The sequence below is a fragment of the Tachysurus fulvidraco genome, chromosome 3, assembly GCF_022655615.1.
Source record: "Tachysurus fulvidraco isolate hzauxx_2018 chromosome 3, HZAU_PFXX_2.0, whole genome shotgun sequence".
NCBI classification, from domain to species: Eukaryota; Metazoa; Chordata; class Actinopteri; order Siluriformes; family Bagridae; genus Tachysurus; species Tachysurus fulvidraco.
Genome location: NC_062520.1, coordinates 9,296,326 through 9,314,354, shown reverse-complemented (window position 1 = coordinate 9,314,354; position 18,029 = coordinate 9,296,326). Strand labels below are relative to the sequence as shown.

The 18,029-nt window shown below is 36.8% G+C and overlaps 1 protein-coding gene across 6 annotated transcripts in view; it reads left to right on the top strand.

Annotated features, from left to right (window-relative positions):
- LOC113644826 (E3 ubiquitin-protein ligase HECW1) overlaps window positions 1-18,029 on the top strand; it is an 84,220-nt gene that overhangs the window by 57,575 nt on the left and 8,616 nt on the right. For all 6 annotated transcript variants that reach the window (XM_047811673.1, XM_047811675.1, XM_027149952.2 and 3 more), the window contains 13 exons: window positions 462-612; window positions 2,057-2,169; window positions 3,155-3,282; window positions 4,801-4,986; window positions 5,736-5,870; window positions 6,410-6,515; window positions 10,698-10,794; window positions 12,697-12,780; window positions 14,225-14,331; window positions 14,582-14,696; window positions 14,844-14,957; window positions 15,503-15,655; window positions 16,448-16,546. In XM_047811673.1, coding sequence (XP_047667629.1) covers window positions 462-612; window positions 2,057-2,169; window positions 3,155-3,282; window positions 4,801-4,986; window positions 5,736-5,870; window positions 6,410-6,515; window positions 10,698-10,794; window positions 12,697-12,780; window positions 14,225-14,331; window positions 14,582-14,696; window positions 14,844-14,957; window positions 15,503-15,655; window positions 16,448-16,546 — 1,588 coding nt within the window. The remainder of the gene's footprint in view (window positions 1-461; window positions 613-2,056; window positions 2,170-3,154; window positions 3,283-4,800; window positions 4,987-5,735; window positions 5,871-6,409; window positions 6,516-10,697; window positions 10,795-12,696; window positions 12,781-14,224; window positions 14,332-14,581; window positions 14,697-14,843; window positions 14,958-15,502; window positions 15,656-16,447; window positions 16,547-18,029) is intronic.

Genomic DNA, 18,029 nt, shown 5'->3' with positions numbered 1-18,029 from the left:
TGACTTACAAATTAGATTTATAATTTCATCTACATTTTTTTTTAATTAATTGGGGGGTACAGTGTTTAATAAATAGGGTTATTTTTTATTAGTTAAGTAGGTTTAATAATATTCGATTTAGTTTATTGCTGATATGTTGTGTTTTGTAGTGTAATCTCATAATAGACTGACAGATTATGTGGTTAAAATAACGAGAAACAGTTGAGATTTGAATATGAGAAACTTTGAAATATGATATTTAAAGTTATTTAGGATCAACTAATCAGATACGTTGAAATAATTACTTAATATCTTCAAATAACAAGTCGAAATATTGGGATATTTGGCATATTTTTCTACAATTTGTAGTAGAGCTTTTGTAAATTGTATTTTTGTAGATTGTAAATAGATTGTACTGTGTTATTGTTATATCATCTCATATCTCTAACTCTGTTCAGCTTCTGTCCCTTCTGTGTGCTCAGACTGGGAGGCCAGGATAGACAGCCATGGTCGTGTCTTCTACGTTGACCATGCGAATCGCACCACCACATGGCAAAGACCTGGCCATGCCACAAAATGTCCCAGCATGCAGCGCTCCAATTCCATCCAGCACATGGAGCAACTCAACAGGAGGTATTTTAGAGAGAAAGAGACAGACAGAGAGAGTGAGAGAGAAAGAGACAGACAGAGAGAGAGACAGACAGACAGAGAGAGAGAGAGAGAGAGAGAGAGAGAGAGAGAGAGAGAGAGAAGTAGCACGAAAGTTTCATGATTGGTAGAATGTTTGAACAAAAATCTTTCATTTGTATGAAGTGTTTCTAAAGCTGTAGGTGTCACGATGAGTCACAGATGCGAATGAGGATCCAAATGCAGTTTGAGATTTAATAACAAAAATAAGAAACAAACAACAGATAAGCAGGCAAAACAGGATAGAACACTGAGCAGAACAGGGAACAGGGACAGACAACATACTACACCAACAACGACTAACACCAGGGAAGTGAACAAACAGAGTAGATATAGTGAACAAGAACCAATAACAAAGCAGAGACAATCAGAGACAAAGACAACACACCTGGAGGAAAGATTGAGTACAATTAGTAACCAAGAAGTGGGCGGAGCAAACAATTAACAACAGGGCAAGGCAGCAGACAGAAACAAAGGGAAACACAGACAGACTCATTACAGTAGGACAGAGAATATGCATCGTTGTGGCTGTGAATTTTCATCGCACACAGTCAGTCGAGATAGATTCATAAAAAAGCCAAAGGAAGTGTGGCTCCTGCCTTTTCAATAGATTTCAGACACACCATCATTTTGCAAATGAAACGTATAACCCAATTTAAAAACAGATAAAACCAGTTAATGCTAAAATTTTCAATGTCCAGTGCCCACATTTCTGTTCTTCCTAATGTAGCTTACTGTATATTATACAGTACATAAGGTGAAAATAGTATAAAGAAAATTCAACTATATGTATATTGCCATCAATTTACATCAACAGTGGGCTTGGATATGCCATTACAATATTTGTTATAATTTCTCCTGATATTTTTATAAGCCATATTTTTATCACAACTGCATGTTTTATGAAGCATGTGAAGACTCTGCAGCTCAAGCATGTCATGCTGCCACCTAGAGTACATAGTAGTAGATGCACACTTTACTTATTTGCTGAACAGTGTGTTCATTTTCCATTTGTTGCATTTTATAAGGAGTAGCAAAGTCGCTCCTGGTGATGAAGAGTGAGTGAGGAGTTCATAGTTCAGTTAGTGTGGAGGCTATAATGCCTTTAGGAACTCGCTTTTAGTTACTAAATCATCATAAAACAATTAACTAAGGACTGTCAATCTACTGTATAAGCATATAAGGACTCAGGATATTCAATTACATTTCATCCATTTTTTTTGCAGCTATAGTTTCATCTATAGGAAACATTACTCAGAAGCTGCAGTATATTCTTAGTATCTCTCAGAAATCCTTCTGTGACACAATAAACTGTGCACCAATATTTTTGTCATTTTGAAAAAAAGTATTTCTGTATAAGATTTTCTGTGTTTGCCTTTACTGCACTAAGGTATCAGAACCACCAGAGGACCATGGCTACTGAGGAGGATGAGTTGGGAGGCCAAAGGCTGGATAGCAGCAGCAGCACAGAGACAGAGAATGACGTCCCAACTCAGCCTGCTGGTATTGCAGCTCCTTGTTAAACATCTTCATGTCAAGCAGAAACGATTCTGTTTGTTAACAGTCTGACACTCTGGTTAGAGAGTGTCTTTTAGATTTAATTAGAAAAAGAGCATGTGTGTATTGTGGGGTGGGGTGGGAAAAGGTGGGAGGGTGGTGGTATTTAGCTGGCCAGTTTGGGTGTGTGTACAGTTGATAGCCTGATTTTTGTATTTGGCTGACTGGAATAGAATCTGATGTGTTATTTTGCTGCTGTAGCCCACTGACCTCAAGGTTAGGTGTTTTGTGCATGCTGAGATGCTTTTCTGCTCACCACGATTGTAAAAAGTAATATATGAGTTATAACAGTATATCCTTCATGGCAGCTCAAACCAATCTGGCCATTTTCCTTTGACCTCTTTAATCAAGAAGGCTCACTCAGTTTTTTGTTTTTCACATCATTCTGTATAAATGCTAGAGAGTGTTGTCTGTGAAATTCTTAAACGATCGTCAGTTTCTGACAAACTCCATCCAGCCCAAATGGTACCACAGTTAAAGTCACACAGATAGCACTTTTTCTCCATTCTGATGTTTTTCTGATGTTAACTGATGCTCTTGTTCTGCATCTACATGCTTTTATGCATTACATATTTTATGCATGCTACCACATGATTGGATGATCAGAAAACTTCATGAATGTGTACAGGTGTTCCTAATAAAGAAGATACCGAGTGTACTTTATATGTACAGTAAATTACATGTAAAAATAAACTGTAGACTATATGCAAAATTTTCCTAAGCATAATAGCAAAGTCATAGACATTTATACAATGTATAATACACAATTCTTCTTATATTAACCTAAAATATCCATCGTATATGACATTTTCTTCAATTTATTCAGATGAATAGCTTTTAGTGTTTTCTCGGGTCAACATGGGCATGACCATGTGACTGGAGTCATCACCGTGTGTCCAATGAATAAATATAGCTGTGCCTTTCTTTTTAGATCCAAGGAGAGAAGGCTCATCCAGTGCCCCACCAGTGAGCAGTCAGATGATCACACTGCTTCTGCAAAGCCCAGCAGTCAAGTTTGTTACTCATCCAGAATTTTTCACAGTCCTCCATGGCAATTATGTAAGGGAAAAATGGGTCATTTGGTATATCTTAAGATAGTGAGTAAATGATATCGTTAGCTTAAGTTTATGACAGTAAAACTATTAGTCTTGAGCTTAAAGCACAGGGTCTCACTGAAGCCATTATAAACACTGTGTGCATAACACACACAGATCGGCAGCTGTAGTCATGCTTTATAATAGTCTTCAATGTTTCATAAATCCATAATACTGTGTTTCGAATACATAGAGAGAACGATATGCAGAAATTCCTACTCTGCTACGCTTGCCATTAGACGGCACTTACTGTTAATATGTACAAACACTAAGCACATTTCGGTCTGTTGTCCTTTTGTCTAATTGGTTCTTTGATTGGAACAATGTGTGATTAGTCAATTTATTTGTAGTTTCTCCTCCAGAGGCATTTTAAAAAATGGATGACTGATTAATCAGTCATCTGAGTAATCCACTTCAGTATTTTTCGTCACAGGCTGTATTGTATTTCACTGCCGATGGTGTGTTATGGGTGTGCAAACCAAGTTTGCATAAAAAAGGCCTAAATAAAGCTCAGATCTGGTCTGATCTGGTATGATGTAGAAGGGTAGAGGAGGGTTTAATGTGTAATCATTCACACAGCTGTTATCAGTACACGGTGGGAAACGACATTATGGGCTAAAAAGAAATGAGCAACACCTGAAAGACTCTATAGCGTCCAGCCAGTCTGATGGTACTATCGTTCTGTGTTTTGTATGTATAAGTATCAAATATTCAGCTTCCAGTCATTTTTACAACAATACTGTAGTAGTGAGGAAGCTAAAAATTAAAGCATTCTTAAAAGTGAAGGTTTAGCTCCACTAGTTGGCTATGCTGATGGTATATACACATATTGTTGTGTGTTAAATATATAAAATATTAAATATATGAAATTGGGACCGGTAGACATTTTTATTAGAGGACATTTTGGACAGTTCATATAGGCACAGGAATCTCCTGAGTTAACAGAAAGAGACAGAGAATGGATATAGACATGGGCTCTGTTTAGGTGTGTTGAGCTGACTCGGAGAGTCAGTTGAGTCAGTCTAGTTGAAAGTTTGACTTGGAAATGTTTCCGATTGGAAATGTTTTCAATAATGCTTGTTCTAATATGGTATAAACATTTTACCTTCTCTAATATGTAAAAAAAAACTTGCAAGTTGAATGTTAAGACTTGGACAAGGAGGCCAGGGAGACCATCATTTTTGCCTACGGTTCAGCAAGCTATTATTTAGCCATCGTTTAATTCTTAAATAGAATTTTTTTAAAAATTGTAATAAACTCCAGTCAGTGACATCTTCCAACACCAGAGTCTTTTGTTTCTGTCAGTGTGACCGCATTAATGGACATAAATAAATTTTTTAAAATTTTGATTTAACTGATTAAAGCCACACAATGTCTCTGTGTTTACTGAGCTGTCAGCAAAAACACTGATTATGACAAACATTATCCTCTGTAGTGTACACACAGGCTTATTTACCATACTATCAATCTGGCTCTTTTCCAGGGGGCATACCGGATGTTCACCAACAGCACCTGCCTAAAGCACATGATTCTGAAAATCCGCCGGGACGCTCGCAACTTTGAACGCTACCAACATAACCGCGACCTTGTCACATTCCTTAACAAGTTTGCAGACACACAGCTGGAGCTGCCACGAGGCTGGGAGATCAAAGTAGATCCACAGGGCAAGGTGAGTCTTTCTACAAACTCAAAGCCAGGCTTCTTTCACTACAGTGAATATATATATTTGTGTGTGTGTGTGTTTGTGTGTGTGTGTGTGTGTGTGTGTGTGTGTGTGTGTGTGCGTGTGTATACATTATATTCTACTAATGATCAAAACTAATGAAAAATAATGCTTTTAAGAGCAGTAAACAGTAATATATAAAACAAGGTACACATTTGTGCTGTTTTTTAAGGAAATTAGTTGGTAATTTTTTCTGGGCATCTTTCAAAACCAGCCATGGTTCTTCTGGAGACTTTGTCTGACACACTGCTTTGTTATGTAATGTTCTGCTTTCTGCTATAACTACATTAATTATCGATAATATAGATGTCAAAAGTGACCTTTTTTAAATTATTTTTTGGCTTAATACTCTAAAAAAATAGTACTGTACTATACATCCATATAATATCATAAATCCTTTAAAAAAATCAAAAATGCATTATATTCGTTTAAAATCAGGGCATATGGAGATATTTAAAACCTACAAAGTCTTCTCCAAGTTCTAACACATAATTTACTTTCATATTACTAATACAGGCAGTTTACTTTGTGAAAGAAATCTGCTCTTAAAAATAGTTTCAATATTAAAGAAATATTTGCCACCCCTTGCCCTCAAAAGTGTATTAGTTGTATTGGGTTTTGCTGTAATGCAAGACATAAAAATAACTCACAAGTATGACTTAAAATGTGCAATCGTGTTCTTTTCTCGGACACAGTCATTTTATGTGGACCACAACAGCCGAGCTACCACCTTTATCGACCCCAGGATCCCCTTTCAGAATGGAGGTTTGCCTAATCACCTCACACATAGGCAACACTTACAGAGACTACGCAGCTACAGTGCTGGAGAGGTGAGTAAACACACACAAACACACACACACACACACACACACACACACACACACACACACATTCTGGGTCTTAGACATAGTGACTATGAGAGGTAACCAGTAACGTAGATCATTTGGCTTTAACTAAACACAACAGATCTGTGGATCTGGAAAAACTCAGAGAATGTTTGCTGAAGTCAGGGACTTATCAACCCCAAAGAGTACTGAGGAAACAGGGATGTGGTGGGTGTGGAAACTACGAGTGTCACTATTAGACAACTGATTTATGAATTTCTTTAGAAGTATACTAGGAAGCTTCAGCTCTGGTGTTTCTCCTAAAGTTCAGTTAAAGTATATAACTCAGAAAAAGCAGACTGTCAAAAACAGCCAAGAAAAACATTTAGCATTTTAAAATATGGAAAAACAGTTATTACTTATTTATGTGTGTGTGTGTGTGTGTGTGTGTGTGTGTGTGTGTGTGTGTGTGTGTGTGTGTGTGTGTGTGTGTGTGTGTGTGTGTGTGTGTGTGAGCTGCTGAATGTTTTTGTGCTTTTCCTCAGGCATCCGATGTGTCCCGCAGCCGAGGTGCGTCTCTCTTGGCCAGGCCAAGCAACAGCCTTGTAGCAGCTATCAGGAGCCAGTACCAGAATGACTCAGTGCCCTTAGGTCAATGTCTCTCTCTCTCACACACACACACACACACACACACACACACACACACACACACACACACACACACACATACAATTTATAAAATGAAATTTCTGCTGCAAGCCTCATTTTTCTTGAAAGATAAATGTTATTGCTGTCAAACACACTCAGCATTTTTTATATGTTTGTGTTTTCCTTTCATATGAACCACGCAATTTGTCACATCATACTATAAATCTGCCCTTGGTCTCATTCAGACTGTATTAGTTTTACATTGAAGAGAACATTTTAAAATTTTAGATTTTAAAATCTGATGTTGCTGTTAGCATCAAAAAAATTTGATGATGCTCAGTACAGTTAATCTCACCGAGCGACCTGTACATACGACTTCATGTATACATTAGTTGCACCAACTTATTTGTTAGACACTTTTACATCCTTGCATATCCTCACATTGTTAAGTCTGACTTCTTACAAAAATAAATATAGGTTTTCCTCAGTAGTCGGGACCCCGAGACAGTGGAGCGCTCTGCTTCAGACTCACTGTGGCTGCATCTCATTTTGTCCTTCATTTTTACTATCCTTCTCTCTTTACACATAATAGTACTTTTTGTAGTTTATTCTTTTTCTCTCTTTCTTCTCTTTCCTGCTTCCCTTTCTAAAGGGACTTGAGTATAAAAAGATTCTTCAAGAAAAGTTAATTATTTCAATCAATTAAATTTTAGCAGCTTTAGCAATGTTTATTTTTAAATAAATATTATCCCTTATGATTAAGAAAGACATGACAATAGCAAGTAAAATGTCCCTCAGATAACATTAGGTAGAAACCTTGAAAGGAACCACGGTCAATCGGATACCCATCATCGTCTAAGTGACACCAGATAATGTGATTATAAATAATGTCTCTTCTATAACTGTGCACTTTATGGTCAAAAAAAAAAGATTTAACATGAATTTAACTTGAAGTCCATTTTGATTAAGTTATCGCTTCACTGTTTGAGACTAGAGTGCAAAATTTTTCATGGCTCTTGCAGTCCCAAAGCTTTCAGAACAATTTTAGTTCTAAGGCAACATAGCAAAACTGTAGGAACTGCAGTCAAAAGCAATCTTCGTGGTTTCTAGGTGTAACCATTAACTGTATCAGTATCAGTATCTTTAGGATGTTCATATGGGTTCATACTCAGCAGTGAAGTGGTTCCAAGTGATGAGAAGGATGGACTAGGGAGGACAGGAGAGTGGGGGGGGGGCAGAGAGAGAGAGAGAGAGAGAGAGAGAGAGAGAGAGAGAAAGAAAGAGATTTTTAGGTCTACTAAAAATCTGTCTTAAGTTCTTAATATATTATATTCATTCATTCATTCATTTATTCAAGCTAATAACTATATACAATTATATACACATAGAAAACATTCATTCATTCATTTTCTACCGCTTATCCGAACTTCTCGGGTCACGGAGAGCCTGTGCCTATCTCAGGCGTCATCGGGCATCAAGGCAGGATACAACCTGGACGGAGTGCCAACCCATCGCAGGGCACACACACACACTCTCATTCACTCACGCAATCACACACTAGGGACAATTTTCCAGAGATCAACCTACCATGCATGTCTTTGGACAGGGGGAGGAAACCGGAGTACTCGGAGGAAACCCCCGAGGCACGGGTAGAACATGCAAACTCCACACACACAAGGCGGAGGCAGGAATCGAACCCCCAACCCTGGAGGTTTGAGGCGAACATGATAACCACTAAGCCACTGTGCCCCCCATATATTATATTATTGAGATAATTATTAAGTTCATATTAAGTTCTTAGTTCTTAATTTAGGACACAGTGATCTTTTATCGTTTCATAGTTACAAGTAATGTTGTGGAATATACACTTTCATTATAGCAGCATATGCGTATGTGCTTCTTGTTCAAAAAGTTTGTTGAATACCGACAAAAAAAAATCTCGCTTCACAGATATTCGATTTCCTATCAGCCGAAATAACGATCGCATCTTTACAGAACCCGCATTGCGAATACGTGCTGATATCCTGCCTGTCGATTCATTCCATTATCAAAGCAACTCATTTCGCTCAGGAGCAGGAAGATGTAATCTGGCATTTCCTCAGTCTAATGCAGGCTGTCGATGCCAGTGCGTGGGAAATAGTGAAGCTAAATTTACTAATGTCTTGCCTTAGGATTTCCTTTAGAGAGAAGAGTGAAACCCTCGCTTGGGATGTTCTGTAACCAGGCTGTAACTCTGAATGGTTGATGGCTTTTTCAAGGCCTCATTAACTCCAACTCGAGAGAGAAAGTAGACACCTGCAGCTTTTCAGAGTTGCACTTAGCCATTCTTTTTGAGCAGTCATTCAGAGGAGAAAATAAGCTTTTTACCAGAATATCAACTCTGCAAAGCTGGGCAGAAAGCTGATGACATTTTTCTCTGTTTATAGAGCAAAAATGTCACACAGACATCCTACAGAATTTGTGTTTATGTGGCTCCAGTACACCTAGTTCACTGCATGAAGCTTTTGTAAATAGATGAGCTAAATAAGGTATAAATTCTGAGTTTAAATTCAGGTTTGCAGCGCTATGGCCCTCCAGGAGGCAGCCATCTGTCAACCCTCCGAGTTTAATATCCCCTTTACAGAGGATTAATGCACAAATTAAGAGCATTTAATCAGACAGATAAATGTTGCCACGAATTACAGAGATGTGGATAAACAACCGGTAGGACTTTTAAACGTAATGTGAACGCCTAGATTTTCAAGTTGAGGCAATCCTAGAAATAAATTAAGCCAGATTTTATTTATCAGTTTGCGTTCTCATGTCAGAAAGTAACGAATGATATAAAAGGCAAATTGAAGCAATTTTTGTTTCCATACTTTTTCTTAGTTTTCTATATATGTTTATTATTTTTTGAGCTAGCTTTATAAATTACTTCAGTGTATAAATACAATCAAGTGTAACAGTTATCATCTGTCAGAATCATAAAAGATTAAGAAATCAAATGTTATCGAGTGCAGATGGGTGCCAATACAGATTTGGGCCATGAGAACAGCTTCGAGGCAACTTCACATCGATTCACCAAGTCTCTGGTGGCTATGTATGAAATGTATGCATTTGCAGTTTTGAAGATGGTGATTTATCTGATGGTGTCTTATGCTATAATTAACATTTTATCATTACAGAGATATTTTCTTAATTGTCAGTTGTAAGAGCTGTACTGTAGCTAATCATATAGGTAATTAAAATAAATTTCAACATTTCGTTCCATACATTTTCGCAACAAATTCTTACACATTTTATACAATAGATTATAGAGTCTATCTCAGGGACTGAGTCTATTCCAATGCAATACATCACATGCACAAGCACACCCCCATTCAGACACAGTGGACAATTTAGAGATGTCAATCATATGTCATTCGGATTGGGGAGGAAACCTGGAGAATCTGGAGAAAGCCCCCATCATGTGGAGAACATGCAAACTCCATATTGGGAATCAAACCCCCAACCCCAGAGTTTTAGGTTATCCTTGGCATATTCATTCATTCATTCATTCATTCATTCATTCATTCATTCATTTATTTATTTATTTATTTATTTATTTATTTATTTATTTATTTTTATTATTATTATTATTATTATTATTATTATTATTATTATTATTATTATTATTATTATTATTATCCTCTGCTCCCAGTTGTGCTTCCCAACCCAGTTGCACTCCATATAAAAGGCCATGTCATTCATTTTTTCTTTTAATTGAACAACAGGATAGAACAGCAAATACTGTAAGCCTCTCCATCACTATTATTCATGCCTGTGGTAATGGTTTATTCATGTTTTTGGATATACAGGATCTACCTTGGGTGGGTTCTATTTTGAGTCTGGTTCCTCTTGGAGGCTTACTCATTAGCAATCATCTAAATTACATACAACTGTAAAGCTGCTCTGTGATATATCAATTGTTAAAAGAGCTACACAAATAAAATGTAACTGGAGTGAATTGAGATGGTATCAGTGTGAGTATTACCATCAAAAGTCATGCTGTTCTATGGTCAGGTGAATCCACTGGTGCCTTGGGCAGGTTGTGTCCTAGTCTAATTTAGTGATTGTAGAAAGTATGCGATTAATACATAACCTCTGTTTTTTCATTTCTGGGTTATTTTACTTACTTGCAATCCATCCCTTTTTTATGTATTACAGCATATAATGAAAAGATTGTGGCTTTTCTACGCCAACCGAACATTCTGGAACTGCTCCAGGAAAGGCAACCTAGTTTGGCCCGAAATCACACACTCAGGTAGGAGAACTCTGACTTTATAAGAGTGTAATATAACTTAATCATGTGCTCAAGTCCCTGTAACACTGGGTATTAGTTTAAGACTCAAACAGAATTTTACAATCATCATGTTTGAGACACTCTTATCCAGGGCTACATACTTTTTTATTATAACAACTAAGGGTTAAGGGCCTTGCTCAGGTGTTCAACAGTGGCAGCTTGGTGGACCTAGGATTTGAGTTCAAGACCTTTTGATTGGTAGACCAACACCTTAATCACTAGGCTATAACATCCCCATGTACTGCTATTAAATCTTTAGGTGTTTTTTTTAACTGATACACAATTTAATCTGTTAATTAATTAAGTAAAGGTTATTTGCCCACAAAGAGAATGTGTGTAATAAAACCTATATAATATATAAGTATTAAACTCCAAAGTGCAGTGATGAAAAAACATCAATCTGGAGCAAATAGCAAACATGCCAAAATACAGTAGCATAGCCATGTTTGATGGGGAAATCTGAGGACCTAGCTACACTATCTTTAGTCATATATCATTGTTCAATTATTTCCATGTGTTTATTGCTTGTAATATTAGAACTTGTAATTCATTTTTGTGGCGTATATTTTCTGAATAATACATTTGTTTTCCTGGCTAATAGTCTATTTAGGTATCATAGAATACAAACACTATCACCCACAGACACGCAAATCACTTTTAATTGTAAGTTTACCCATCAGACTGAGTGACAGTTTGACTCACTCTGTTTGTTGAAACATTTTGAACTTTTGACTAGAGGATTACATTAAGACTGTTCTTAGATTTGTCTGAAATGAAGGACCCTAGAAGGCAGCTGTCTTATGAATGAGCCTTTATGTAACCCAAAAATGTTGTTTACTTAAATGTAAATGTAAAAGTAATGTGTATTTTAAGGTCAGCATTTTGGATTTAAAGTCAATAGGGTAACTCAAGCATTTAAGGCTTTGGGTGGGATGCACTTATTTCCAGGGATTTCAGAACAGTGTAACAGATATTGCGTCATCGGGTAGGTGTGGCCTATTTGATAATCTAACCCTAACCCTAACCGTAGTTTTTGGTTGTTTATTAGTTTTCTAAAATAACTTAACTGTAAGATAATAAAGTATAATAGATATAAAATATAAAATCTACCTGTATGACTGTTTTTTTCCTTCATTATCCATCGTAAGTATGCTCTTTTGTTTTTGAAAGACCTCCAGAGTCCAATACCTCCAGAAACACACCCACTTTACGTTGTGATAACGAAACCCCTGGAATTTAGTGAATGCCGGCTTTGGGTTGGTGCTTGGAAGGTCAAGGTTCAAATCCTGACACCACCAAGCTGCCACTCTTGGCCCACTGATTAAGGTCTGCTCCACGGGGTGTATCATGGCTGACCCTGCACTTTCAAAGCTGGGATAGATGAAAAAAATTGATGTAGAAGTGACATATAAAAACACAGGTCAGGGAGTTTATCTTTACAGAAATGACAGGATCATGTGATCGCACTGATAATCACTGAGAGACGATTTATAAGTCTGGGTCACCATAATTTACCTTCTGTACATCAGTTCTCTATGTTACATGCTACTATGTTTACTGCCAATGGATTATGGATGACTGTCATGGCTGCTGTTCTCAAACTCCATAAGAGCATCATTTATGTTGGTCTTTGCAGTATAGAGTTACACACTGTGACAGATTTCTATCTTCCAAATGTGAACATCTGATCGTTGTCTTAAAAGCATTCCTGAACGCCACCTATTACAGCTCCATTCAGCAAGGCGAATTGCATTATCTCTGTGTTTAAACACAATTAACATTCCTTAAGCCATTCAGGACTAAATAAAAAAGGAGCCAGGGTTGGACCAGAGTAATATACTGTGTCCTGTTTTGTTCCTGCAGGGAGAAGATTCATTACATCAGGACAGAGGGGCCACAGGGGGTGGAGAAGCTGTCTTGTGACGCAGACCTGGTTATGTTGTTAAGGTGTGTTTTTTTTTTATTTAATAAAGACTCATGAGGTGGGAAATATCATGCAGTTCAATAGTCATATCAGTATCTAACTGGATAGTTTAGTTCATTCTTTCATTGTGGTGTGTAATGATGTGTTCAAGTCCTGACTTGACTGTTTTACCATGACTGAACATTAATTGTCTTGTTTTTTTGAGATGTCATGTTTTTTTCTATGATTAAATGATTATAGGCTGCTTTTCCTAATACGTGCTGGTTCACGACTTGTGCTTTAATCCTGTGAGTGAGATAATCATCCATTCAGCATCTGTAATCTAGGACAAGAGTGAGATCTAAAGTTACATTTACTTTTTTAGCAGATGCTGTTACTGTATACAAGAGAGCTAAAAGATAATACAAGCATAGATTATATACAGTCTGTGTCATAAATACTGGTATTATTGGTGTAGATGGATTATGGAAACGTTTTTGTTGTTATTTAGCTTATTACATCAAAAGTATCTCATCTTTATTTGAAGAATTTTTATTTATTTATGAGGATTTTCAAAAACAATTTTCAATAAAGCCACATGGATGGCCTTGTAAAAGGGTTGATTCTGTAGCCAATGAACTTTTTGGGTGTATTTAGATGACTGTTTTGTGCTACAAGAAGATTCAACTGCAACACATTTGTTGCTTCTTGGCAAATATTTCTTCTTGGCAGACAGATTTTCATTTTGAACCTCCTGGTACTTCATGGAGGCCATAATTTATTGTACCCTAACAATACGCAACCATGTGTTCTTCTTAATCATCCTTCATGGCAAACCCTTCAACAGTGTTTGTTGCCAAATCATTAATTTTTGTCTCCTCCGATCATAGAATCCAGTTCCACACAAGGTTCCATTGATCACTAGGTGTTTATTTTTGTAGTAAGATAAAAAAAAAAAAAAAAAAAAAAATAAAAAAAGACATATTGCCAAGAAGAATACATTTGGCATATTCGTGGTGACAAATTGCAAATTTGGAGATTTAGATTTTTCAGATTTAGCATGTATGCTAAAGTAACAAGTAGCAAGTAACTAACAAGAAAAAGGTACAAGAAAACAAGTAGAAGACTAGGAAGAAATCACAATACAGCTAAACATGAATCCTATTAAACTCTTACAAGTGAAGACGTACAGTATGTTATTACTTTAAGTGAAAGCTGTACTCATGTTCGACGTCAGGCAACACATCTTGGCCCAAATCTGGTAAAAATCTTTTTGAAATTGAAAGCTCTTCCAAATACCGTACTTGATTTTTCATTCATTTTTTGCATTTCCAGAATCGTTAATTCAGAGGTGGATTAATAATAAAGCTATAATTTATATTTTTATGAGGAGGAGAACAATAATAAAACAAAAATTGTGAATCTGATGAGTGCAGCTAAGTTTATCTTGTTATGCTGTGTTTAGCTCTGGGTCTGATCTCTCTCCAGTTTGTTTGAAGACGAGATCATGTCATACATCCCGGCTCATCCATTCCATCCTGGCCTCAACTTCTCCCCGAGATGCTCTCCTGGATCCTCACCCCAGAATTCACCAGGTGTGTGTATTCTGTGCTTTTAAAAAAATAATAAAAAGCCTGTAGATGATACTATTGCCGAAACTGGCAAGAACTTGCGAGTAAAAGTGGGGAACATAATTTTATTTACAAAAACTATAATTAAAGCTAGAATTATATTTGTGTCTGTTGACATTTTTGGCAGTTTGTACTGTACAGTGAATATTTTACAATTAGGAATCATTTAATACAGGCGCATAACCTAGAGCTAACAGGGTGTTTGCATTGGCAGGACCGCAAAGAGCCAGAGCACCTGCTCCATATCGCAGGGACTTTGAAGCCAAACTGCGCAATTTTTACAGGAAGCTTGAAGCCAAGGGCTATGGCCAAGGGCCAGGAAAAATCAAGTATGTGTGTGTCTGTCTGTGTGTGTGAGAGAGAGAGAGAGAGCAAGAGAGAGACATCAGAGTTGTGTGCATCATGGTTACATTACAAAATGAAAGCAGATCTAAACAGTTGCCCTCTGACACACACATCTCTCTGTCTTGTGAAAGGCTGATCATCAGAAGAGAGCACCTGCTTGAAGGCACCTTTAATCATGTGATGGCATATTCACGCAAGGAGCTCCAGAGGAATAAACTCTACATCACGTTTGTGGGAGAGGAAGGGTATAAATCATGGCTTTACGGCTCCACCGTACAATACACTGTGTTCCAGAGGTCGCTATACATACGAGAGATTAACCCTTTTTAGCAAATGTAACTTTATTTATGAAATAAAACATCCTTCTCTGTTAAATACACACATAGTTGTATCTCCCACTTCTGATGAACTTGTGGCTCAAAAAATTTCGTAGTCAGTTATGTTCCTTCAGTTTCTTTTCTGAAAATAAATTGCTAGTTAAAGCAGTTTTACTTGACCATTTCATGATACAAATGGACAATGAAGCATTTTCACATTAAGTGATATCAAGATAACAAAGCATGACTAAGAAACACCCTGACTATTCGACATCAAATGGTAAAAGCGCATATAGTAATAATAATAATTGGTATCCAACATATATTTTGTTTTAGTTTACAGTGTTTACAGTGATACTTTGGTAGTATTACTAATATATCTTTATCCCATTAATAAGACGTTTCAGGTCAGTTGTTAGATCAGGTCAGTTGTTATTTCTTTTTTTGTACAACTGTTTATCTGTCTCCTATAGGCTGGACTACAGTGGGCCTTCGAGGGAGTTCTTCTTCCTGCTGTCTCAGGAGCTTTTTAACCCATACTATGGTCTGTTTGAGTACTCAGCCAACGATACCTACACCGTCCAGATCAGCCCCATGTCTGCCTTCGTAGAGAACCATTTAGAATGGTGTGTCATACCATATTATCTCTCTCTCTCTCTCTCTCTCTCTCTCTCTCTGTCTCTCTCTCTCTCTCTCTCTCTCTCTCTAACTATGTCTCTCTCTCACTCTCTTTGTATTTTTCTCACTCACTCACTCCCTCTCTCTCCCTCTCTGTCTGTCTCTCTCCCTCTCTCTGTCTCTCTCACTCTCTTTGTATTTTTCTCACTCACTCTCTCTCTTTCTCTCTCACTCTCTCTATGTCTTTTTCACTTACTCACTCATTCACTCACTCACTCACTCACTTACTTGTTCTCTATCTCTCTCACATACTCTCTCACATATTCACTCACTCACTCACTCTTTCTCCGTTTCTCACTCACTCTCTCTCTCATACTCTCACTCTCTCTTTGTCTCTTTCTCACTCACTCACTCTCTTTCACTTTCTGTCCCTCACTCTTATTTTATCTCTCTCTCTCCTTCTCTCACCCTCTCCCTAAATCCCTCATTTTGACTTCAGTATCAAATTACGACTAACAAACAAAATGTTCACATTTCAAGAAATTAGGGATGGAAAAACAGAAAAATAATACTGAATTGCTTCTTTTCTTTTGCCTTTCCTCTTTACTATTTGTGCTCTTTTACGTTTTTACTAATATGGGCAAAAATATAATAGTGAACTCATGTAATCCATAATATAATATTACATAAAAGCATGGCAGTCAAATAGAAGTGAACCAATTGCAGTACCTAAGTAAGTAAATTTGGATAAGAGCATTAAGTGATGTACATGTATTAACTAATGCTGTCTTGCCCCACAGGTTCCGCTTCAGCGGACGTATTTTGGGCTTGGCACTGATTCATCAGTTCCTACTGGATGCATTCTTCACCAGGCCCTTCTACAAGGCTCTCCTCCGACTGTGAGTCTTCCTCTCAGCACACGTTAAACACGTCTTTGTCACCTGTTTTACAATTATCTCAATTCTGTTTTTGTTTCAGGATCTAATGTGGCATAAAATATGACTTTATGTGTGTCAGAGGAAGATTGTGTCAGCTCTTACTCTGCTAATTTGTTTACTATCCTGCGATAGGTCAATCGATCACTGCCATACTATTCTGTGAGTGGGAACTAGGACAAAAAAAAAGAAAAGAAAAGTAAATCAAGTTAAATTAGGCAGCTTTTTTTGCAAGATAATGGAAATTTTAGTCCATACTCCATTAACTAAACTTTATAATACTTATTATTATTTTAATACTGTTTTGAATTATCAACAAATACATAATACATTTAGGAACTTGAAACCTTTTTAACCTACATGGACCAGGTTATTCTTTATTTTCATTGTGTCAGTCCAGGGCTTGTCAACTGGAACATTATGGTACTATTTTCTTCTTAATTTACTTCTTAATTTTTTTTTTTAAAGATGACAATCAAAAGTTCATATTTTAAGATAAATTAGCAGAAAAGGAAGCGTTTATTCTTGCATCAAATTCAAAATCAATGTATATCATCTGTTCAGAGACCATAGTATTAGTCAAGTAATAACATAAAGCACTAACACTACATAAAAAAATTATTTGTAGACAGGGGCATCATTTGACTCTTTTTCCTGGGGAGTAGGCCCCAGTAAAATTTTCCTGATAAGGTAGATTTCAGTAGTAGGTCTAAAAATGGGGTTTCTTATTTGTTCATTTTATCGTAATTATTTAATTTATGAAGGCTGAGTATAACACCAGCTAAAGTAAAAATATTCAGCGCATCCTCTTCAGTCATGCACCGCTCTCCTTCATTTTTTAAACGATAATTCATAATACGACATTGTATCTGAGGATGAGGAGCGGTGAATACTGGGTGTATCGCTGTGTTAATGTGTACTGTGTGAATTAACTTCCTGTTAATCTTCCAAATCTCATTTGACAGAACACGTTAGCTTGTTCATTTTATAACATTTCTTAATTTTGTTATCTTTAGTTTCTTGGAATTTTGTCCCTGGGGTATGTCTCTGGATCCTCCTACAAGTTTTAAGGTTATTTTGTAAAAACTTTAGGGGGGCTGTGTTCAAACCCTAGAAACGCCCACTGTTTATAGAGTTATAACACAGCCGTACTTATTCCTAAAACACTTAAACTAGCTCTTATTTTCCCTCTTGGCTTTATGTGCATATTAAAAAATAAATAAATAAGTCCCTGAAAAGAGTTTTAGGCTGATGGCACCCAAAATGTGTAACCTAGTAAACCAGTGTTAATGGATTCATTGATAGAGACTTCAAAGCACTTTTGGACATCGCTTTAGATAAGGATGTCTGCCAAATGCCATAAATGTAAATGTAAATGTTTATAGCCATGAATTAATTGATAAAGTTTACACATTAACAGTTATCGTAACTGTCGCCATTCATGCTA